Source organism: Ptiloglossa arizonensis, chromosome 5 (genome assembly GCF_051014685.1).
Source record: "Ptiloglossa arizonensis isolate GNS036 chromosome 5, iyPtiAriz1_principal, whole genome shotgun sequence".
NCBI lineage: Eukaryota > Metazoa > Arthropoda > Insecta > Hymenoptera > Colletidae > Ptiloglossa > Ptiloglossa arizonensis.
In genome coordinates, this window is record NC_135052.1 from 9,238,192 (window position 1) to 9,264,393 (window position 26,202).

Sequence of the window (26,202 nt, forward strand, 5' to 3'; positions counted from 1 at the left end):
GTACCTCGTGCTCGTTTATCCAATTATATACATATACACAAATGCAATCGCGGTAATTTTGAAATCGATAGATTCAGCAGCCATCTTTAAGGTTCTGCGCGAGCCAGTACAAAACACTTTTACCGAAAAGTTCCCAGGGACGTGTATTTGAAATTTTGGCAGAATCGACGACGAGGACGTCTTCCGCCACGGCGGAGCTACTTTTATCAGGAAATGCACAATTTAACAATTGTGTCCAATTATTTTTCCAGAGGCCCCGTCTTTGATTGGTCATCCGAGACCGCGCCACGGTGGCCCGGTGCCGACCTTTGTGCTTAATCTGCGGAGCGACCGTATTCGAACGATCGTCGAACTCTTTATTTCTGGCACTGATGATTCAAAGTGTCTTGTATCGTGTTATGTGTCGTAAATGGCGATGCAGATGCTCGTACAGACGTAACCTTCGCGACTAATCCCTGACGCTCAACGTCTAAAGCGCGGTGTAATTGACTCGATAATTGAATGGAAGTTGGAAAGGGGTCAAGCACCACGAAAACTTCTAATCTGTAGGCGAAACATCTTGTTTGCTGATATTACATAATTTACGCAAACGTTGCCAGCTACAACATCGAAATATAAATTTACAATCGGTGAAAAACATACAAGCGTACGATATATACACTACGTTTCTTCGTCCAAAACAGAGAAGCCAATCGCTCGGAAAGTTTAATGTTAAACCGCTACGTTTTCGCGTTAACATTCATTGTATTTAGATTTCGTATTATTTATTCCTTTGGTAATTACCTATTGAGGTTAATCGTGAAATTGGAAACCCTTGGTATCATTTGATGCATCAGAAATTTAAAATTTCGAGTTTCGTGTTACACTTTGATAATTGAGTGCAACAAGTTGAAGTTTAGTCGGAGTTAAGACACATCTAGCTTCATAACTATTCGTTATGCGTGAACTAAATATTGCACCACTAACGGAATTAAGTTCAATAAACCTTATTGAGTCGGGTTACCAGAATTGTAGCTGGTCATTAAAAGTCAACGACTTTCAGATTTGGAAAGGCATAGAATCCAAACGTATGGCTAGAGCACTTACTTGTTGCAATACTAAATAAGTAATATCTTTATTCGCACAAGTTTCTCACCGTTGCCCAATTCATTGAAAATTTATTTAATTATCTTCTTCGTTTTATCAAGTGTGAAATTTACGAATAATAGGAAAGGAACGATATTAATTTATGGTGTCGTATCTTGCACAATTTGATTTGGATTATTTTCAACTGTCTAAACGATTTTGCAATATTTCAGTAGTTGACAAAAAATTGTAACACATAAAATGTTATGCAATCCTGTACAATTTACTTTGCTTTAAAGAATGTTTCTAACATTATTCCAGAAATGTGTATATCACATTTATATTTGTACCTCGTTTGACGTTTCTTGAAATTTATTATTTGAAAATTAATTTTCCAATAAATACGAAACTCCCGTTCAACAGCGTTGGCTACGGTAATTGCATTTTGAAATATCAATATGAAATTATCGCAGATATCTAATCGATGATCAACAAATGAATCATTTTTCTCGAGACTAGAAAAAGCTTTGAATCCTTAATGTTAAAAGCATGTATAATGTTACGATAGGGTCCGATGACGAATCTCTAACATTAGGATTACATAATATTATAGATTAAGAACGGATAATATTATATACAGAATAGGAATTTTCAAGTAGATCCTAGTAATATTTCGTGTCCCTGTTATGTATTCTCAGCTTTTAAACACCTCCTCGTTTAATGCTATAATTCTTTATCAGTTAAAAATCGTTTATATATTTCTCTCGTAGGTAACATAAAAAATATATAATCGAAAGCTTTTGTTAACGTATAATAAATATTTTACGTAAATATGATAATAGGATTGTACGATTTTCAAAAATGTATTATCACCCTGCTGACCGATCACGAGTTAACTCGTGTTTACACTTACATTAGTTTGTGTAGTTCTTAAAATTGAGAGCAATGTAGGTGTAAATTTACTGCAACCATAATTTAAAAGAAAAAGAATTAGATACATTTTCTAGTAGAGGTTAACTGATAATTCAACTGAATGTAGCACAGAGTCTGGCAATTCTTCCTGTATCTCTAGAAGAGCTTCCATATGAAGAGTCACCTTTGAAGCTTTCAGGGAAATTAAAAGTCCATATTTTCGAAAAAATAGTAACCAGCGGGAAAAAATCCCACTAAGCTAGGTACAGTATGCCATTCCAAAGGAAGCACACCGAAACTCGGTATGTTTGCAAAATTTGTACACCATTGCACTTTTTTTTTGTCTCGAACTAACATGATTTTTACATTTTAGGTCATCTGAAAATCATCGTACAATACACGGTTGAATTCATGGTGCTTATAGCAGCTACGATGGAAACTGGAAATATCTTTCAACAATTAAAGAAACGACACCACGTCAAAATAAAAATTGACTTCTTCGCCAACTTTTACAGCTTCTTCGAGCGAAAGCAAGAAATGTTACAACAATCTGGTTCATTTTGGTTCGAACAATGGAGGGACATTTACTTCGTATGTTATCTGAACCAGTTTGAAAAATGTCGTTTCGAGAAAAACAACTTCAAACTTTGTCGTACAGTATTGAACTTTACAGAGAGTCTATTTTCAATGTTCAAATACTACAATTTTTCAATTTTTACCTAAATCTTTTTAGGATGATACGTTCAATTCTCGCATCTGGAAAGAATATAAAAAATGAAGAATCGATATCACCAAACTAGTCGAACTCCTTACGTGAGAAGTGCATCTCGAACTGCATTCTTAGGGAATATGCATATTAAAGTGTCACTATTGTGGAGAAGCAATGTAAACAATTGTAAGGATGGTTACGAAACCGTGATAACCGATGAGTGAACCGAGCAATGCAACGTGATAACAACATAGAGTTCAGCATAGTTCTCCGAAGGAAGGCATATGAGGTGCATACAAGTTTTCTCGTCACTAAGGAGTAATCTCAATTGACCTATGGCCCCACTCTAGAACGTCCCCGCGACCTATCGTCTGACTTCTTGTCACAGAGAGGAGCTGTCTTTCTTTCATTTCGTGACGACCATCCGTCGAGGATGAACCGAAACAGTGAATTCCTCGTTGTCTTCCTGGTCCTAGCTTTATCAATGGTCTACGCGGAAATCATACCGCATCGGCCGTGTCCTTACCCTGATCGTGAGTATACGTCGTTTGATTATTTGGGCTGTGATGGAAAGAGAGAAAAAAAAAAAACGAGTTTGTCGTATGTAATCGGTGAAATAAAATTTAGCGTTGATTCGCACACTACGTTTGATTTTGGTGTCATCACACAAGATCTCGAAGAAACGAATCTGGCAAAAATTGTTCGATTTCGAAGAAAGAGTATGTAATATTATCCTTGAATATTTTTGTACGATTGTTCCTTCAGTTTCGAAATTATCTTCATTTTTTCAAATAGACCCGTAGAGTGTTATCGAGGTATAATTAACGAGGGTGTACGAATTGTATTTTTGCGACCAATTGCCAGTTATTTTTTCCAAGATTTCCGTGAAATTGAAGAATAAAAATCAACTCTTTATGGTGTTAAGCATTGAAACACTATATGATGTAAATAAGAGAATTTCAATAGTCTTAAATTTACAAGTTGATAGATCGGTTAAATATCGTGTATAAATTACTTTAGAAGCCAAAGATATCATTTATAGTAGGAGATGTTTCTGAATGGTTAAATTGGGAAAATATAATTAAAAATCTCGTCTTCTCTTTAACAGAAACTCCTTTGAATTGTACCATACATGAAGTAAACTTAGATCCTTGTAAAGAGGCTGCGGAGGGTAAACCATGTAAAATAAAGAAGGGAATTACTGGAAACATAACCTTCCAATACACACCTAGTAAGTTTTCGAATGTTTAAATTTCACATGGATTTCAATGGATGTATACTTATAATACGGATGTTACGAGTGTACGAGAAAAAAAAATGTAAAAATTATTATTTTCCAGATTTCTCAGCGGATACGTTGCAGGGTCGAGTTTATTGGGCAACTCAAGCAACGGATATTCCATTTTTGGGAATGGATTCTGATGCTTGCTTATCAACTCCGTGTCCAGTTTTAGCGGATCAAAAGAGCACGTATCACGCGGAAATACACATTCTGAAAAAGTATCCTGTTGTAAGTACAGTTACTGTCCTTCGAGTTGTCACTGTTCCTCGATCTCGTACCAGACGTACGACCGTTTCAAGAAGGTTTTTTAACGTGTCTGTTACTATTGATTTCACACTCGTACAGAGACGACACAGCTGGAAATAAATAACAGGGATCGTTTCCTGGAACACTAACCTGCTCTTCAAACTGTCGCGACGGAGTCCCGAATCTTATAGTTTCTTGTGGGAACAAAAGTAAACTAACATTTTGTAACTTTAGAAACTGAAAACTGTTGATAAAACGAGCTATGTTTATCAAAAGTAAATTTTTTAATGCCAAATAATTTTTAACAAATTAGAAAAAATCATTTCACAATTAGTTCACAGATTTGTGTTGTTTCGTAAAAAACGTGGAGGAAGGACGTAATAATTTTTTTTTCAAAAATAGAAGGTCGGTAAAAGGATTTCAGCATTTGTTATTTATCGATATGAATTTATATTGAGGTTATAGCTCTCTACATTTTCTGTTCCTCTTTAGTTACTTATATCTGTGAGATCTTTTGTTGCTGCTAATACTGTGGTTAAAACAATTGATGAAACGACGGACGCGTTAATTTAAAATTAATTTTGTTACAGAGAACCTTTGACCTTAAATGGAAAATCTGGAACGAGCAGGAGCAGGAGTGTTGTTTCATGTTTCAAATTAAGATAACAAAGTGATGTCGATCATATGTGATTCGTCGCCCTATCATGCTCAATTAATTATAATTTTCAATTCGATAAGTTAATCGAATAAACGGATCTTTGTATCGCTATAAGCATTTTTTATTTCTTCCGAAATTTTTATCTCCGATTCTATATAAAATTGCGCTTACGTGATATAAATCGTAGCCATTGGTATAATTTTGATAAAAAAATTAAAACATTCGATAAATTTCTTTATACGCTCAATTAACTTACTCACAAACGACTGATTAAGCAAGTATAATTTTTTACTCGTAAATTCAGAATTCAAACTCGATTTTCTCGTAAACGATGTTTCAAAAGAGAAAATGTTATTCTTTTTTTTTAATTTATCACCACCTGCCTGACGGTATCATTCGTTCGGTAACACACTGTATATCAGTTTCCTTTTATTTCAATCGTGAAATTGAGCACAATTACGATTTTCCACCAAATTTTCTAAAAAATTGTTCAGTAACTCCAATAATATTCAAGATATTACCGGAAGAGTGAAACTTTGGAGGGTAGTATACATCTAAAACTGAAATTATTAAACTTCAGAAAATATGTGTACGGATATATTCTCCAATTTCACCTCCTCTATAAATTTGAAAAATTTTATACAAGTCTAGTGCAAGACGTATTACGATGGTTCCTTGTTAATGAATTAATTACGTACATCCTCATATTTCGGTTTAAACTTTATTTGCACGAATAAAAATGTTATCAAAGATATTTATTGATTTATGTACAAAAATATATACGAAAATAATATTTATTTACGTTCGTGTAATTTATTATTGACGTTACTTAAATTCTTTCATCGATAAATTAAATTTCATGTGGAGTGCATTTCTGTTTTTAAAGTACCGATAATTTTACTTACCTTTCTCAATATCTTAACGATAAATTTGATAACTTTTAACATTTGTTGCACGCTTCGTGGCAAACATTTTTTACTGGTTACGATAAGATATTTAACCGAAGAAAAGGGAATAAAAAAAAGAGAGACGCTGCGGATAGGATTCGAACCTATGCGGGAAAAACCCATTGGATTTCGAGTCCAACTCCTTAACCACTCGGACACCGCAGCTTATACTACAATGTTTCACAATTTAGGTTTTCAATAATTAATATTCATTTTTTAAACACAACTAATACCATTTAGAAATAGATGTAAACTAGTTATACCGTTTATCTTTCTACAACAGAAGTGGTATTACTGTAAACAAGTGTACAAGGTATATTTTTAAAGCACGGATTAGTAATTTAATGATTTTAACTTCTATTTAAAATATTTTGCAACTTTCTATACGATAAAATAATAGTCAAGTGGTTCACGTACGAGCACTCTGGTATAAGAGGTATGTTCGGAAATTTATTACAAATAATTATTTTAAAATTTGGCACATATGTTCACCGACTCTTAAAGTACACTTAGAAATTTACTTTCGTGAACAAAATTTATAGTTTCTTTTAGAAAATGGATGTCGAACATGTCTTCTTTTATGAAAATGATAACTAGTTAGCGTTATCAGGTAGAAGAAAAATAGAAACACAGTGTTGTTAAGTACAAGTGTGGTTATCCATTGAAGTAAAAAATTCAGTAATTTTAAAGTTAAAATACGAAAAAATAAAAAAAAGGTTTTTTTAATTAATAACAAGAAAATTGTGACAAGTATTGTTATAATTTTAATTCAACGGATTTAAGGGCATGGTTTATGCAACATATTAACATTTTAAGTCGAAAGCTTCTTTGGTTTTCGAAACATCGATTCTGAAACTTTGAAAAATATGATTTCGAAAGAAACGACTTTAAGATTGTCGAGCGCCATCATTTGCAGCAACAGATCGTCTTCTTTACACTTTCATAACTTTTTCAATTCTTGTAACTTTGACCTAAAATTTTCCTAGGATGTTCTCAAAGCTATACACTGTAAGAAAGTGTGGAAAAAGATTTTTCGATCGCGTATAATGATAAACCTCCCACTATTAAAAGTTTCCAGAAAGTACTGGTGTCGCCATCTGCTGGCACAAGCGTTAGAGTTATAAATCTTGTTCGATCTCTATTGGTAAAGAAATTTTACTGATAATGAAAAATGGTGAAAGATATTATACTTCTCTATATTTTTATATTTTCAGCAAAGGTTTCTTTATTAACATTTGTATACTGAAAATTATCCCTTGTATATAGCATACAACACAACAGCTATTACATTAATTTATCATCGTCTTATTTCTCAAATTCAATAAATTATACTACATTTGCATACAAACATGTAAACCACGTATGAAAAAAAAAAAATGTCAGAATATACATACACTTTTTGCAATTATACAATATTCGAAAATCACAGAGCTCTTTATCAATTTTAGAAATTTTATCCCCTGACTAATAATATTTTCACGCGATTAGTCGCTTTAAGTATTTACAGATTGTAGACTTAATTATTAGATTTTCAATTTTGAATAATTTTTGACAAAAAAAATATACTCGTTTACATCATAACCATATGGTATCGAGTTGTAAAGGTGTACGTAAAACGATAAAGTGTTATTTGGTTGTACAGGGTGTTCAAAATACAAAAAGACGTACACGGTGTGTGCGAAAACTTGAATCGATTTTTGGTTCCGATAACACGAGCGGTTGGAGCACGCTCTTGGTAAGATTGGAACCCTTTTCTTTGAACATCCTGTATATCGACGTGTCGTTCTAGCCGTGACGTTGGAATAAAAAATATAGGCTTGCTGGTCGAGTGTTTCGGACGTTGAGCGAATACGAAATGACAGAGGTTAGGAATGCAATCGATTTGATAATTCGAGTAACGAGACTCGCGAGTAACTTCACACGACAAGAATTCCTAATTAATTGAAACATTTAATTGCGAACGACGACGTCGTCTTTCCTTTTAATCGTCCAGGTTCGTTGTTCCGACCAGCAAAATAATGAGACCAACGTCTCTAAGAGAAAATTCGGAACACCGACGCTATTATTTCTCCAAGGTTACAATATTTTATATTTCTCTCGCACAAATTCAATTTGTACGTTACTTCCACAATTTTCGTTCTCCAACGCGTTGAATACCATAATCGGTCACCGATTCCCCACATTCCAAACTTACATTTCTCTGAAACATCGACCAGGAACAAACCCTAATACTTCCAAACTTTTACCTAATATTACTATCGTTGATAATGCCAAAAAAGAAATGCACCGCCAAATTATCGAATATTTCCATTTCTCGCGCTATCGTTCAAAGAACCATCGCCATTTTCAAACACGAAACAGAAAGGGCTAACTTAAATGTTTCGATTTCTGCAATTTCCATATTTCGAAGAAAAACTATATTTAATTTCGACAGGTAGAAAGTAAGAATCGTTTTATCGTCTCGGAAGAGGCACGCGTACTTTGGGAAGAGTACGGTCGGCAATACTAATCGGTGCAAAAAATGTTTGTTCGCGCGTTTTGCAACGAAACGACACGTGTCGTTTATATAGGTTCGTTGTCGACTGGTGAAGATTTGCGTGCGATTTCGTTGTTGGAACGACACGATTACCGTGTATTCGAGATCGTGGAATTATGTCATCCGCGTGATTCGATCCGCGATTCCAAAAATGGCGAAGATCGAACCGTTTCGGTGTTCGTCCGTTACGCGTACGTGTCTAGCGTCGATCCTCGTGAAATCCTCCGTGAGATCCTAGAGAGAAGTGGGCGGATTCGGTGGATCTTCTCGTGAGATAAATCCAACGGAACGATAAACGTGGAACGTACGCGCGGCGTACTTTCGGAATGCAAAATCGTCGGGGAGATTTGAATAAGAATTGCAAAACTAACTGGCCACGCACAATGCCCACCTCGTATCTTGAGCGGATACACTTTTACCTCGTGCCGCGAAAGAAAGTTCTGATACGCGAAAGGAAGTGTACGGTGTACGGTGTCCGCGCGTAACCCACATTCGATACGATTCGACAATTCTGTTCGATCCGATTCAACTCCTCCCGTGCCCGTGGGATCTATTTCAGTCTGTACGCATAGTTACGTAGCAGCCACGTTATTATATCTGGACACCGATGGCGAAACCCGCGAATGTCGTAAGTGAATCTATTATATTTCGCCTTACACGGGCTGCACAACGAGCTGTCGATACAGTAGCTGAATCGCCGTACTTTGTACCGGTCTATAGGAAATATCGCTCGTTGACAATACCACGAGACGAAACGTCGAATGGTACTTTCCTCTTTTACGATCGATTCTCGTCGCGCTCCTTTATTTTTTATCGCGCAATTTGCTTCCTTTTTACCGTGTTTTTCTTTTTTATCACGGTCTACCTGTAACTCACGGGACACTTCACGCTCGAGTAATTTTCATATTTGCGCTCGTAGATAGGAGCAATGTATTAAACGTTTAATCGTTTGCTCGTAAGTAGGAGTAATGTATTTGTTTAATCGTTTACTCGTAGGCGTAATGTATTTGTTTAATCGTTTGCTCGTAGGAATAACGTATTTGTTTCATCGTTTGCTCGTAGGTAGGATCGATGTATTTGTTTAATAATTTTCTCGTAGGTGGCTGTACTTATTTAATGATCGTGTTCACTCGTACTTCTCGCTAGGAAGGTTATAATATTTCATGCTAGATTAATTCGCTCCTACTTTATCGTATATCGTTTCGAGTAAATTTTTAATCGTAGAGTACACCCGAAGAAAGATTTCACAGTGAACGAAATTAGATCGCGACTGGAAACTTGAATAAGTAATGCAGGAATGATTGTAATGAAACGACCTTTCGACCTAAAGCAGGAAATCCTTTTTGGATGCGATGAAATTAATTATTTTATAGAAACATTTTATACGAAGTGTATATAAACGGTACCACGATGTATCTGTTACGAAAGAGCACGTGGGTATTGGATAGAAATTTAAATGTGGTCGTTGGTGAAAGAATTTTTAAAAAAACGCAACGTTGTATTTCGACAGAAGACGATAACGAGTCCGAGACTGTGGCAAAATTAATCGTCGATTCTACTGTAAAAGGGCATCGATTCGAAATTGATCGATCCAGAGTTGTCCAGCGAGTTAAGATTAATTGAATTTAAGAACAAAAATGACGAAACAAGAATGCTGAACGAAATGCGAGCCACTGTGAGGAAGTACTTATATCTTGCACCGAACGTTAAGAGGTTATTCTTGGATGACCGATCACGTGAGAATAAATCAATTGATTATATAGAGCAGTTATTTCGATTCCCTCTTGACCCGCTTCTTCGTTCAATAGTGAAAACAATTAAACAATAGGAAACACCGAATACATAGTTAAAAAGAATTTATCGTTTCGGTTACGATCGAAAGCAAATTTCACTAAACAGTCTAAACGGTCGTTGAATCGTTTAAATTTGTTTAATGAAAAGAATCGTGTTTTCACTTTATTGTTACAATTTTGTGATTCAAAATCTACCAACGTTACAATTCATTGTAATTTAACTGTTAATAGTTCCTTATAATAATCCACGTGGTACTTTAATCCAATGTAAGTTCCTTCTTGTACGTACACATTTCTCATATTTTTTTCCATCATGTACATTTCAGTATTCGTGTTAATCTCGATATTTTGTTTTCTTTATATCGATCTCGATAGTTTTATATTTTTCGTGAGAAAGATCGATCGATAATGTCTTTCTTTAATAATTTCAAGTACTCAGAAATTAAGAAAGTATCGATTTCGTCGAAATAAATTTATCGAGCGGTTCCTCTTCTTCGCTGGAAACGTGCCAAGAGAAAATGAAAGTAACATCTTTGTACCACGTTTGTCCAAAACAGTGCCAAAAAATTTGCAGGTGTATTCTACGTTTTTAATCCAAGAAAATTTTAAGCATTATGGGACACCTTATTTTCGAGAAACAACGAATTCAATTTTCGTTTCGCTTTTATATACAGTAGACTCGAACGAATTTATCGATGCATTGCTAATAATTATTTTCGATTCTTTCCTTTCGAAGAATTGGAGCGCTATCGTCGAAAAATGATTATCGAGAGAAATTGAAACTGTACTTTCGAGTTTGAGAAGTGTCCGAAGCATCTGATGGATCGTGCTACTCGGAAACCATAATTTCGATCTTCTTCGTAACTTTCTCAATTACAAATGTCTCATTAACGAGTCCGTGTACCACTGTTGAACACCTTTTTATCTAGATAACAAACAACTCATAACGAATAATAACGAAGAATAATTTGAATCCATACTTGTTTATAAAAAATAGACTCAAGAGACTTATACACAGATCACATCGACCACTGTCTACATTATTATTTAAAAAATTGTGTTTCGTATAAAATTATATCAAATAACTTACAATTCATTTTTGAATTATAAAACAAACATTACCTTATATTTAAAAAGAATACAAAATGGAAATTATCGCGGTACGAAACATGGTTCTTACACTTTTAAACTATGTTCAATAGTTACGTACATTGATATTTTTACACAATGCTTCTATCGAAGAGTATATTTTTCTAAACGTTATGAATCATCAGCCTGTATCGAAAACATCTTTAATTCGTATTTCTGAGAGAAACTCAAACGATAATATTGATAATGCTCTAATTGGCTCGTACGTAAGTCTGGATAACGTGTAATGTTTTATTCGTGAGTCACGAGTACTGTTCAACCATGATACACATTGCTTCCTCCGTTTAATAATGCTTTGACGTAGAAGACGAGAACGTTTGTCATTAATGTTCCGTGTTCGGCTTCAACGAGAGGCGGGTTAGGTATACAGTATCGTTGCACAGAACAAGTGAATAAATTGCGGGAAATTCACAGTTTTATTCATTAATTTTTACTTGTTCCGGTATAAGAATGAGCCAACGAAGAAACCGGTTTCCTTTTTGCGATTTATCTCGCTCGTTTGAATTGAACGGGAGAATGCTTTATTACTGTTATGCCACTGTATTGGACATTCAGTTGAAACAGGAACGAATATGAACAACCTCCCGTTTCAGTACCACAATAATTGACGTCTTTACTTTTACTGCTGCCTGTAATGCATGGTTATTCGTGTTAGCAATATCATCTTGCTGAAATATACCGGCACTCGGTGTTTATGTGTCTGTAACAATTAAACTTACACGTGTAACAATTTATTAATCCAACGATTTATGGTACGTTAACAATTACGATTCTCGACACGAAACGGTTACGATCGTTATCCATGCACGAGACCCAATTGCATCCAATTTGAAAAATATCCGTTGCGTTCAATTTGAATATATATATAATATATATCGCGTCCTATTCGAAAAATACACGTTTCGTCCAATTTGCAAAATATCTATCGCATCCAATTTGAAAAATATCTATTGCGTCTCGTTTGAAAAATATTCATCGCAAAATAAGACAGGCAACCGATTCATATTGTCGAGTAAACGGAGAAATAATATTTATCGTATTCGTTAGACGTTTATCTAAATCCCTCGTAAAAAATAATAATTTCACAGAGTATCTGGTAAAATCTTCTCGAGGATAGTCTCGAAGCGCATTCAACGTTGAAGATATGTTTTAATTTTAGAATAGTTACTCAATTTTGTCATTGTCGCAAACAATTTACCAGACTCACGTGACCTTCTGACGCGACAGCTTACATCAGCTCGCAATAATTAATCCACGTACGAAATTACTCCCAAGTCTGTGTTTAATAACGGCAACGTTTAATTTAAATTCAAACGTTCAATTTCTGGTACGTCTCGCGTGTTATAAATACAATTGTGTGACCGTATCCTCGAAATTTACAATTTTCAATTTTCGTTCGCTCGCGTCGTGTTGACAACGTGATCCGCTCATTCACGAATCTGATTACTAATTGTAAGTCAGTTTACAAACGACCTCTAACAAGCGCGATTCATTTTGAATAAATTTTACGTAACGTGTTCTCACAAGTTATCGTCTACATTGGTGTTTTGTTCGTGCGTCTGTTTATTTGATATTATAGCTTCATTTATACAGGATATTTTTTTTTTACTCCGTTAGTTTTACAACAATATGGTCGTACCTCGTGGAACAGATGCAGCAAAAGTTTCTCGTTTCCTTCGAACAGTACAGCTGATGCACACCTGTTGCCTGAAGTTGACTAGTGCATTAACACATCGAACATTGCACACGATATTGAGAGCACTTGTACGCGAAGTCGTTAAAAAAAATTCAATTATTCTTCTCTCGTATTTAAATTCTACGGTTCTCTTTAACAATATCTGCGTGCTGTAATTAAACGTCGGTACGGTTACGTTGAAAATAATATTTTATCCTCGTTTAAAATACTCCAGAAGTTGCATATCTCTGCGTAAAGGTACGTACACACGACTCGATGATTCTTTCAGGTAGAGAGGTGAAAATGTTTACAATACTTCGAAACCAATAAATTTCGATAAAAGTAGATCTTTATTGCGTATTAAATTTAACGCTCAAAAGAATTGCAAATAAGATTCGATAGAAAAAATTCAATTTCATTTATCCTACAAAATTATCCGTCACAGAAAATACTAATCCTCGTAAGACGACGAAACTTTATCACGTCGAACACACTGTAAAAATTAAAAGCTCTTAATTCGAATATTTTTAAATACTTCGAAAATTTAATCACGAAACTTCAAAATACGAACAAATACCTTGAAACGATCGTTTCAAACCGACCGTAATTATCCATCGATTCGATTTCTCATTCCAAAAGCATTTACGATCGATCGAATGATATAAATGAAAAAACTAAATTTTTGTCGAAGAAAAATTCAAATTCGAATCTCAGAACGGAAGACTTCCATAACGAGAAACAAACGAGAAAAGAAAATAGTAAATAATAACTCTGGACGCGTAACTCGTCGGAAATAAAATAAAATAAAATAAAATAAAATAAACTAAAGCGAAATAAATGAAAAATGTCACGGGTCCAAAGGAGTTTGTCGATATTCGTGGTCGAATATAGAAATTTGTCCCGTTTCTGCCCCCCGCCCCCCGTCCGCCAACGGTCCCTCTTTCTTCGGGAAAATAGCGCTCGGTGGCGCGCAGGCGTGCAATTTTTCCGCGCAACCACGCTGAAAAGAAACACTCGAATCGCCTTCGATCCATCGACGGTTTCACCATCACCGTTCCCTTTGTGCATACGGTTTTTCCAACCGTTCGTCGTCCGCTTAATCGGCTCCTCCGCAAGCTACGTCACTGTACCGGCTCACACCTGTTGCCCTGAATAGAACACACGGGTGATACGTCACTGGCCGTAAACTGTTGGCACGGCTCACCTGTTGGCCTCACCAGTGCTTGGCTAGGTTCTTGAGCGTGCGGTTCCTTTCGCCCGGGCGCTGCTTCGTGGTCACTTCTTCTCGTTGTTGTGTCCCCCCGAGGTCTAACCGATACCTCGAGGCTCAATCTCTCACGAACCCACGGAACAACACCGTGAAACCTCCATTCGTATCGTGGCTCGATTACAATCCGTACGTAGTCCCGGTGTGTTTCGCGGAATTTGATAAATCGTGGCGCGAGTCGACGACGCCCACGAGACGGAAACCGCCTCGGTGCACGTCCGTCGTCGTCGCCAAGGGAGGAACGACAAGGGAGGAAAGGGGAGTAGTAACCCGCAGGACTTTCCACCGGATTCCACAACGCAGTGGATATTCGCTCGTCGAGCTGGATTGTATGCAAATACTCGGGGAAATATCCGCGAGCTTGCTTGTCTACCTTTGTCCGAGCTCCACGGCAGCCTCACCGATCGCCGATCGTGTGTCGTTATTTACGCTGCTGACTAACGTCTACCCGTGAGGAGGAGGTCCACAAAGAGGCGATCGTGCACACCGGCACGATCATTTTGCTCACAGGTACTCGGCCGGCATGATTTTCTTTTCGATTACTGTTTTTCTTTTTTCTTCCTCGTATTTTTTTCTTCTTTTCCTTTTCTCTTCTTCTTCCTCTTCTTCTTCTTCTTCTTCTTGGTCGTCGTACTCTTCTTTCGCTACGCGACGATGTTCACCGAACGAGAGTCGTTCTCCTCGGGACAGTTGGTTCACGGAACGTTAGGAACTCGCGTCGCCGGGGCTAACAACTGCGACTAATTGCAAAAATCAGCGAGGTCGTGCTTCGATGATTTTCATTGTTCGATAAAATCATCGGCGAGTCTCTCTCTCTCTCTCTCTCCGATGGCAGATCGTCGAGGTTGTTCGTTGGATTTAGAATATTCTTCCAGTGTAAATAATTCGATCGGTCCGGCACACCGGCGCTCGGATAATAGCCTGTTCGCGGAAAATGGAAATTGTTTGGGTTTCGTAGCGCCAGGTAATAACACGAACGGTGTACCGGGCTTCGACCTTGGGCCATTGTTCGCTCGCGTTGGAAAATTTGGTTTCCGTTCGAGTCTCGAGGGAAGTGACTCGTATTTTCGCGACCGTGATCGGTGTACTCGGAAATCATTCGAGGATTTTGGTAACGATGCCTCGGTGAGGTGGTTGTAAACCAAACGGTGACAAACGCGGGGATATCGTGGTGTTTGGCAAACGTTACGCGAGTCCTGTTATTCGAATCGTTGAGGTATTGTTGGAAATCGGTATTGTTCACCGATGATTTTCAACGAGGAAATTACGATCCTTCATTTTTCCGCGATACGATGTGAAATTAAATCGCTTAAATTCAGTATATAAAATGTTGCGATATAACGTTACGTTGAACTTTCTCGGTTTTATTAATACGCGATATAGTTTATTCTGCGCGTAACTTTATGCACGGGTAACAATTATAAACGGAGCGAACACTGATTTATTTAAGAACGTTATAGAATAAATATTTCATTATTATATTCCCGGGTAATATGTAATCCGTTTATTCAAAACTTGTAATTAGTGCTTCGATAGTTGGATAACTGTGAATAATTACGAATCTACCGTTAAAGTTTAACAAGCGATGTCCATTGAATTTCAGTTTATCGATTTTTGTTTCCCGATTGATCCAATTGGTTTGATGTTATGCTGGTTCTTAAAAATATGTAACGTCTTCTTTGATGTTTCGTATTTGAAAATTTATATTGCGATATCATTCGGTAGGATATTTGAATTTTAATAGACGTATTTACCGTGCGTATTTATTTATTTAACGTCTTCGTTACGCAAGTGTAAAGGTACACGTGGAATAAAACGAGTACAGAAGTGCGTAAGAGGTGAAGTGCAGTTAAAATGCTTCTAAACCTAACCTCGATGCAACGTATGTGCATATTTGAGTTCATTCATTCCTTTATAGTGCAGTATATTATACAACGTGCGACCGAAGTCATGCTGCGATCAGGAAAGGAGTAATTCCTTGCTCAGAAATAGATCGAAAATGTTAAATAATTGTTTTACCGCGCGACCCGATTGATTTTTCAAATTCTGTAAATACAAATCTAAGAAAAGAAAATACTAGTGCCTTACCGGGTTTATAGTAATCCTTAACCTCGGAGAACAATGCACTGTCGACGCAGGTAACAAATTTAAACTCGCCAAAGCCGAAACCTATTTTCGGTTCTAATAATTCCAGAGATTTTCCTTTTCGAAAATTTTTAGTTTCGTTCAAATCACTCGAAAGAGACGGTTTACTCGCCAAAAATATCGAAACTAACGATTCTTATAATATTAGAAAAATTATAATACAATTATTAATTGAATGATATTAACCGAATTTAATTTTTGATTATACTTATTAGATAATACTACGATGTAATGATATTAACAATTGTTAAATATACTTATTTTCTTTGTAACGGTGTAGTATGGATCATTAGTTTTAGGTGCCTTGATATTAATTGCATTGCCTTTCACATGTTACATCAGAAGATTGTCTAAATAAAAATTATTATTTATTACCTTGAACATTAATTATTGCAGAAAACGAAAGGGAAACGAACTCTTGATGTCGTACAGGTTTCAGCATAATTATGCATCAAGAGAAGAAAAACAATTTGCGTCGTTAGTACAAGCATTGTGCTTAAAAAACAGTCGATTTCTTCATATGCTTATAAACGATAATTAGTTTGTGGTTCTTGAAATTCGCGTGCGAAGTAGAATCTAGTAAACGGATATTGGTATTATTAATAACAAGCAGAAATTTATAGTAAAGAACATTGACAAATTGTGCCTTCTGTTGCCTACTTTTAAATCAAATTAGAACTAATGCTAAAATTTGATAATCATTTTTTCGAATAATTTAATTGATATACAATTTGCTTTCTCTCTCTTTCTCTTTTGAAAGGAAAAGAAAAAACGATATATAATTCCGAGGTAAAGTTTTTGGTAAATTTACTGTTATGAAAATTCAAATAATATTATTATTTTTCATACTTCCGTGCACTGTTACTTCTGATAATGCGTGTAATGTAAACTTCGTGTAGTATGCAATATGTTGAAATACGTTGAAATATGTTGAACTCGATACAAATTTGATTTATTAACATTATTTTCTTCATTCTTTTCAGATCTTTTCCGGCAACAAATATTTCTTATGTAACTCACCGTTGTTACCACAATTTCGTAACGCGTATAAGATCTAAATATAGAATTCAAGAATACATCATTCGAAAGATATACCGAGTCTTCGATTGATAACGTGTTATCGTTTTCATTGCGAAAACAACACAAATCGATATTTACTCATCGTGGATCCTTGCTTTTCATTTCATCACATACTTTTTACCATATTTACCATTTCCGCGTACATTCGTATTTTCACGAACGTAAACCACTTGTTATTCATATCCGCAACAATGTATCGATCAAGAGTTTCACTTATTTCAAGTCTACAGTAAAATCATTCATTTATGCGACATCGTCGAATAAAATTATATTTTGTCTAAATCTAAAATCGATATGTATAATATTCGTACTCAAGTTTCGTATCGCATCTCCTATAAAACCTATGACTATAAAACGTACACAAATACGATTTTAATTTCTAGAATGCAATATGTTCAATATTTCACGATTACCATTTGTTATTATTTTCTTGTGAAATTACCGTTCAAGCGCTACCTGTTATAATTACGTGAAATATGATAACATGGTATCGATATCGGCATAAAAGGATACTGACGCGTATGATTTTTATTTTTCGAGGGCTCGCTGCAACAGAATACAGGTGACAGAAAGCATAACGTGTTGCGCGATTTTCTCGCACTCGCGTATTTACCTGTGCAAAATTTACTTCGTCAGCGGGAACGGTGAAAGCAATTCCCACAGCTCCGTAAGGATTACCATATTCAACTTTTGCCTATAACCCGTTACCAACTAGTGTGAAAACAGTTTTTAACGAATGTTAAATGCATTGCATACTTGGTCTCGTGAAGCTTGCGCAACCAGCTGCGAAATTTACTCTTAAATCGATTCCAATTACGTTACCAGGCAGTTTTTTATTTGGATAAAAAGATTTGTGTCAAATAAAAATAAAGCAGGAAGTATACCGAGATTATGCAATCGAAACGGGGGAAAAAGTAATCTTTATCGTTACAGGAAATGTGTAACGAAACATTTGATGTCGAAATTTCAGATTCAAAGTAAACTAAATTGTACCTGAAAGTATGCAGATTAGTTTTGTTTTTAAATAATCGATTGGATGTAACGAATACTTCGAGACAATTACAATGGCAAATAACGAACTTACGGGAAATTGTTTTGTAATAAATAGATATCAGGCTCGTGCTTTTAAAACGGTACTGTGAACAAAATTTGCATTTCACACAATGGATTTTGAAATTGCTTATAAATATTATTAATAGTTCTAAGTTTGTGTTTCGTCTTCGTACTAGAAAAAATGCTACGTACGTTTGAAAGATCAGTGACGGAGCTTCCAGTAAAAATTATTGCAGAAAAGTTTTCAGACGGAACTTAAAGTAAAAAATAATATTACTATTTTTATACAGGCACGATATTTTATTCGAATTCTATTCTAACTGTATCTATTTTTGAAATAGCTCCCTATCAATACGGTCCTGATGGAGTCACGTGGTTTTGTTTACCCACATTTCATATTTACGTTGAACGGACAATAACTGTGTAATATTTTAGGCCAAACATGACATACAGCGACTGTGTCATTTATCATTTTGCCAATACAATATGCGATAATGTTGATCCTTTTCGTAGCTTCTTGTAGTCACCGAAATGTACTTAATATTTTCTGAACGTAACAAATAATAAAAAAATATTACACTGGACGAATGTTTAATCGGTTCGTTAGACCGATGCAATAAATATTGATTTTCGTGTATAGCAATATAAATTACTCAATAACCAAGACAATGTGATAGCGCACGTGAAATGTGAAAATAGAAATTTCATACGAAGCAGCGAGTATGAATTAATTTGTGGTTAATAATGCGTAGAACCGTTTCTATTTTGTATTACACGAATCGATCGTTTTCACTGGGATTTGTGTAATTTGTGGCTTTTATTTCTTTACGTTCGTTCTCTCGATTGTTTCATTTTTCTTTTCACGTACAACTCTTTGTTTCCTTTGTTTAATCTATAAGAAAGTTCTTTATTATAATTTGGACGTATCTATTATATTAATAATAAATGAAAAAAATAAATTCTCCTTGGAAAATATCTTCTGATATTTATTAACCGCTGAGTCGTATTTTTTCAACAAGTGTATACATACATATATATATTGAATGATTAACTGTCAAATCAACGCGTTATTGGATTTATGCTGCGTTCGAAAATAATGTAATTATTCGAATCGTAGAAATCCCGCGCGACCAAAAGAAATTTTAAAGTCTTGCGTCATTTTGCAATCCAAGGCTTCGTTTCCGTGGCGTAAGCAATTAATGTTTCGGTGTCTAACTTCCGGTGGGCATTGTTTGAATGGCAGATCTCAGAGCCCGCGGCGACACACACGCGCTCACACACGCTCACACGTGCTCACACGCGAGGAAGATATTTAAATATACGTTAGCGTTCATTGTACCGTTACCTGTAAATGTTCTAATATATTTTCAAGGTTTTTAACGCATACTTTCACTAGACTTGACAACTTAACAAACTCCTTTTACGAACATAATTCAACATTGCACACTATACGATAACACGAACCGTAGATACTTTTAAATGTTATAAAAAAATGTTTTTTCTTTCACGCACATGTTTGTCTTTGAGGCAATAACTTTTTAATCGTTTTTCAGTGTGGTTAATAATTTTTTTGTGATCGGGTTTTGTCGGAAAATTGTCCACTGTCTTTATTTTATGTAAAATCGTGTGAAAATGTGTACATTGACAGTGAATCGTGCAATTTGCGTAATATTTGCACACAATACTCATGGTAACCAACAGTTTGTTTAATCCGCTTAAATTATTAACAATACTGTTTTCTAAATTTTCAGTTGTACGTGAAAGAATTTGAAAAGGAATTATATTTCGGTGATACATTGTTTAAAATTAAGTTTAACTTTCATGTAACGAGTATATTGCTAAAGAAAATGATGACATCCGTAAACTTTCATAAATGCATTCCCAAATATACGTGCTTCGAATTGGAGACAAACAAAGGCAAGGAACTTGTTTCCAAAACCTTTTCTCGGTGTGAATGAAGAAAAAATATCGTAATGTTTTACCGTGTATAATTTATTTGGAAATTGTGGTGGCACGTAACGATTACACAATACAGATCGATTCAAGTGTCGTCACGCTTAATCTTTCCTTCGAGTTTATCGTTAATAAATATAATAAATTCATTGCTGCAAGTTGATGCATTCGCAAGAAATGAAAATAGAACAGATGTGTCGTTTGAAACTTTTATCGCGATTCAAACAATAACGAGAGAAAAAAAAAACAGGAAGCAATCGGAATGACTTGTTAACGAAAAAGATAACAGTTTCTAGATACGGTGTAGATACTTGATACGACTATAGATGTGATTACAATAGGTACTGTAAAACTAGAAGTTATACTTACTCAAATATTATTCCATTCCTCGACACCTTTATTCCTTACTCTCTAGTCACATCGGTTCGCAGATAAAATAAATAATATTAAAAATTCCATTCAATCGATATTCCTCTTGTACACAATATATTCTATCAATTTTACTACAAATTTCGATCGATTCTCCTGCTGCCCATTAAACCTCTATTATTCAAAAACGACGTAAAGTACGTATACATCGAACCACGTTATTAAAAATCTCTCCTATTTTCCATCATTGAATAACTTTTCGCTGAAATTCTACCCGATAGCTTTGTTTGTCAGGCTCCCTAGAAAATAAGAACAAGTGGTCGATAAAAGGGGTGCGGTCGTTAATGGGGACGTTTACCTTAAGGGTGAGAGTACGGAGCGCGAATCAAGAAAGGGGATTATCGCGAGAGGTGGGAGGACGTAGGATTTTTCTATCAGCACCGTTACGTTCCGTTTTTTTTTTTCGCTCCACCAACACCGACGATGAGAGTCTCGCTCTTTACGTGTCACGATTCGCCAGTAGTCAAACAATGGCGAGAGAAATTACGGTGCTGAATGTCGTGAGAAACTCCGCGCGCCGTTGGCTCATTGTCAGACGCAAGTCTTGTAATTGGCAAGGTGGCGCGGTTGGGATCTTGGTCGCTTTACTTTGCTCCGCGAGACTCTTTCGTGATTACCGCCAAACTTGAAAGGAAACCGCAGCAACGGAATCCTTTTCAAATTTCCCGCCGTCCAAGTACGGGCGCCACCCGTTGGTGGTTTCCACTCAAACGAACTTTTGCGTATGGAATGTCCCGCTTAAAGATAGCTGTGAACCGTACATGCAACTCGTGCACGTAACGTTACCAGCCGTGCGTATAGAGACGACTCTATATTTTCGATCTAACGGACGACTGCACGATGATTTTCGACCAAACGTATTGTCCTCGACCGCGGCAAATACCTCGAATCGCGAACATTTGAACCACGATGGGAAAATTCGTCAGACGATATTGCTCGCGAAAGATGTAACGCGTCCTAACGATACTCGATTCGCGTTACGCCCAGTCTGAGATATCAAACCATCGTCGATAATAACCAGCCAAGTGCAATCGATGCGTCGTTAAACATATTCGTGAAATAAAAAGTACACGTTATTGGAGCTAATTCGATTCTTTGTACGACTTACGTGTGTAATTATGACTAAAGAGGACTCGATGTGGGTCGAAACGTTGAAGGAATATCAATTATATTCGGGAGAGAAGAATTTACATACGAAATGGTAGTTCTTTTAGCGTCGAAAAAAGAAATAGAACTGTCTAATGATATTGACCAGCGAGAGAAAGATCACTCTTTGATATTTAATTTAAATCTACATTAGGAGGTAAATATAAATTTTATATAAATTGACTATTGTGGTAGGAAAGCTCTCGATGAAACTCGGTGAATATTCACTTGTAAAGTTTGTATAATTTATACAAAAATTTTATTCGGTGGCCAATTTCTCATACCGATGGGAAACTACTATATTTGCACACGTAGTACTCTTTGTTACGTTTCCATAAAGTTGTCCCCATCGCTTCGTGGAATTTGCATCGTGTTCAATGTATCTCACTCTCTCTCGGTGGGTCCTAGCTCTCATCTCGGATATATATTATACAATGGAGAACGAGTAAGAGAAACAATGGCGATAAAATGTCACGTATCTCTCTGTCGTGTTGTCACGGGCGACCGAAAATAAGAAAAAGTATTTTTCCCAGCGTGGAAAACGTACAGTGAAAGTCAAAGTTATGGCACACACACGCTGGCAAGACTAGCAAGGTCTAACTGAAAAGGATGCAACAAGAAAAAGTCATTCTCCACCTGGATGCACTGCAACCGGTTATCTGGCCAGCAGATGGTAAAATTTTAGCATTTGCTACACCTTATCAATGTTTTCGTCTTATTTCTGGCTATCGTTTAAAATAGTTTCTTCGTAGGGAAAGGAATTTCGATCGAAGCCAAGATTGCAATTTAAATTAACATTAAATCTGAGAATAATTCCCGCTTAATTTGTATTGCGCCTACGCATGCCTAATTTTATAGATTTGATTTCTCTAACTATGAATCGCGTTCATATTTCGTACGTTTAATGTTCTTTTTAAAACTCGATACGTATTTTTATTATATTTATATTTGTATTAAATACTTTGTCATTCTGTATTTTTCTACAAATTTTAAATACGATCGATAGACACAATGTCAGAATAGAATGAAAAAATATGAAGGTTAGTATAAATAAAAATACATACCGTGTTTCTAAAAGAACATTAAACATTGCAATTGAAGAAAATTATTCAGATACCGAAGAATTGAAATATTTTCAAGATTATTGAATTGTAGTAGAAAATGGAAAATAGAGAAATTCTGTGTTAGAATATCGTCAATTTTTGTCTCCGTTCGAAGAGTAAATAATCAGAGAACACAATTATTTATGAAATAAAAAAGTTATAGAAATCGTTTTCCACGTTGTAATTGAAATACTATTCTGCGTATTTATTGCACTCGATGCATATTTTCTCCGGACAATAATCCGTACGCGTAGCGATCACGCAGGAAATCCAAGTAAACCGATCAGAAGCTTGGTGTTGGGCGAAACGAGAAAACCATAAAATTGTTGTTGCATGAGAGCACCGATGAACCGAAAACTCGTCCGCCAACGTTGTACTTGCATGGCCGATTTAGGTACACGCTTGTCACGAAAGGAAAATTGTTGTAGGATATGCATGGTTGAGCCTTACGGTAACTAAACGTATTCACTGTTTAATTGAGAAATTCAGGGTGAGTCCGTGGACTTAATTTAAAATAGGTAAGGTTTTCTTCATCAAGCGCAGACTCCACGAATACAGACACTGTAAGTTTCAAGACACTACAAAGTCTCGAAGACAGGATCGGTGGGAGGCGAACCTTGAAAACTTCGAAAAACAACCGAGCACGTCGATCAATTACGATTTAGTATAAAAGAATCGATACACTCCAGAGATAATTATCGAACAAACAAACATTTTGAGTATATCCATTCACGACGTTCGCTGTTCGATGAGTTCAGCGTTGCGTAGCGAACGCTAACTCGAAGTCAGCGATTGCATCTCAGATTGGTCAGATTACTCCAAATAAGTTTCTCCGGTATTCCAACCGGGTTAACCATTTATCCAAATCGGTACTGAGAGCTGATATATACCGACAGTACAATTTGAACACCTTGAAATCGCAAGATCGGAGCCATCCTCGATCGTACAACATTAATCGTTACCTGTTCGCGCATGGAACTTACCAAACGAAGCAACCTCCTTTGGCTCTCTTGGTGATTTCTATTCCCAGATTGCAAAAACATCTCGAACCATTAATTACCGAAGATAAGATTCGAAGATAATGGGAAAAGTATCCTCCCAGAGTTCGTTATACGCGTTCAAGAAACTACTGTTTCTTGTCCGAAACAAAAGTTCCACAGGCGTGTGCGATTAAGTGTGCAAACGTTTACGAGGCAATTACAACGCTCGTGTTCCACTATCTTCGGCAAGCAGAAATAATAAAGGCGGCGTGTTTTCGCGACGAGATTCATTACTCGAGATAAGAGTCGAAGTAAGAGGAACAGCGAGCAGCGAGATGCAGTTTATTTGCACCACTTTCGACGTTCAAAAGTTTGCACGGGGAATCGTCGTAACTCGGGATGACTTGGACAGGAAAAAAAGAATGCAAGGAAGAAGATCGAACAGGAAATTCATTGTTGAAAACCTTCACGGTTTAATCGTTCCAACACGTAATAGGAAGGAATTGCAAATGAAGTTCTTAAGGACCTGCTACGTTGATCTCGGACTCATTGTCAGCGATGACACAAATGTAAATGCGCGAAGACGTAGATGAGCATCGTTGACACGAAATAGCGTTAAAATTAGATTAGTTAACATTTCTCGAAGGAAGAGAGTTTTTAATAACTTATTGAACTACCGTTCCAATGAGTCATCGATTTAAAATAATATATAATAAAATTTATTCGTAAAACAGCATCTGATTTTGATGGTTATTATTCGTGGTTAGAATATACCGTATTTGAGTTTTCAATATTGGAATCACGATTAATTATAATCGTCACGGTGGAAATTTTTTTTAAATAAAAGATATCTTTGAGAATGACTAGAAAGTGTTAACAATCGAAGAAGTTTGGAAAAATTGTTTTTCTTTTCCTGTTCCTTCGTTATGGTTACTTGTAAACACGAACCTCTTCCAAGAGCGTAAAGTCTTAGTTTCCTTTCGCTTGTCGTAATATATTTTATGGGTGCTCATAGAGTAGCGTAAATGATTGCAAATTATTTGTACAGAGAAATGGTAATTCGAAAACGAGGTGAAACGGTTTATACGTTTACGTACGATCTTCTTTAATTGATTTTTCGATGCTTAATTCATCTCTGAAGCGAACCCTGTTTAGAAGGATACAGCCGGCACATTTTAGTATTCAACCATAACTAGGCACTACCGAGCACTTTTGCGATCTTATCTCGAGCTGCTGCGAAATTCCTACTCGACACACAACACAGTTCACCTTTCGCGTAGAATCCGATGGTACTAAATTCCAACCTTACAATTACCTTAGAATAGAAACGGAACATGTTAACCTTCGCAGCACGATGTGGTCTCGTTAGCGTTTTATTTTTCTAGAAAAAAAGAAAGAAATAGACGCGTTGATGTCTGAAATGATAATCGGTAGCATCTAGTAAGTCGAATATTATCAAGAATTAGTAACGAAATATATCTTTGTTAAACAGTCGTCTGAAATACGTAAAATTCTTCCGTACATAATTCGTCGAGTCGTCGCATTCTATTTAAAAAAGGAAAAAGAAAAAAATAAACGGACATTTTCGTAAAACGATCATTTAGAAAATATACAAATTTGATTTATCGAAGAAATATTAATTGCAAGAGGAAAATATTTTACACGGACTACTCTATACTATCGAGAACTGTTTACGCTTCTCATTGTTGTTGAAAATAACTCTAGAAATTGGAAGAAATATTAGGATTTCGTGCAAAGCATTGATGACCGTTGCAATTTATCTTCCGGAACCGGCATTTAAATTGCAAGTTCATAACGGAATTAAGTTGTGAGTGAAAATATCTTGAACAATCAGTGGCAAGATCTAAAATAAACGTTTAAAAATGTAATTTACGCGCGCACGCAGGAAATATAGAATAATTAAAACGATCTACAGCGGACAGAAAATGTAGTTGGAAAGGAATAATTATACTATACATTAAAAAGCCACGCTTGAAGAAAATTAATTCAGACAGACTTATTATTACGTCTTCAGCGTATTTCATTGCTGCATCTTCTTTCTTGTTTAAGGGTT

At 35.9% G+C, this 26,202-nt stretch overlaps 2 protein-coding genes and 1 non-coding gene across 3 annotated transcripts in view; 2 read left to right on the top strand and 1 right to left on the bottom strand.

The window, feature by feature from the left end:
• Positions 1 to 2,911: 2,911 nt before the first annotated feature.
• On the top strand, positions 2,912 to 4,986 carry LOC143146824 (MD-2-related lipid-recognition protein). Its single transcript, XM_076311497.1, has 5 exons — positions 2,912 to 2,975; positions 3,075 to 3,219; positions 3,795 to 3,917; positions 4,027 to 4,196; positions 4,805 to 4,986. The coding sequence occupies exons 1-5, from the start codon at positions 2,919 to 2,921 to the stop codon at positions 4,886 to 4,888; spliced, it is 579 nt and encodes a 192-aa protein (XP_076167612.1). The 5' UTR covers positions 2,912 to 2,918; the 3' UTR covers positions 4,889 to 4,986.
• Positions 4,987 to 5,902: 916 nt separating this feature from the next.
• On the bottom strand, positions 5,903 to 5,984 carry Trnas-cga (transfer RNA serine (anticodon CGA)). Its single transcript has one exon. It is a non-coding gene; the product is annotated as a tRNA-Ser (tRNA).
• Positions 5,985 to 14,231: 8,247 nt separating this feature from the next.
• The window catches only part of LOC143146742 (echinoderm microtubule-associated protein-like 2), a 61,259-nt gene continuing 49,288 nt past the window's right edge, over positions 14,232 to 26,202 (top strand). The window contains exon 1 of the mRNA XM_076311330.1: positions 14,232 to 14,749. The gene's annotated coding sequence lies outside the window, so the exon portion shown is untranslated. The remainder of the gene's footprint in view (positions 14,750 to 26,202) is intronic.

Bases quoted from the DNA above. Each gene is read 5' to 3' on its own strand.
- LOC143146824 (XM_076311497.1), top strand. From the start codon at position 2,919: ATGCAACGTGATAACAACATAGAGTTCAGCATAGTTCTCCGAAGGAAG. The intron at 2,976-3,074 runs GTGCATACAAGT...TTCTTGTCACAG, and splicing joins TCCGAAGGAAGGCATATGAG to AGAGGAGCTGTCTTTCTTTC. The intron at 3,220-3,794 runs GTGAGTATACGT...TCTCTTTAACAG, and splicing joins GCCGTGTCCTTACCCTGATC to AAACTCCTTTGAATTGTACC.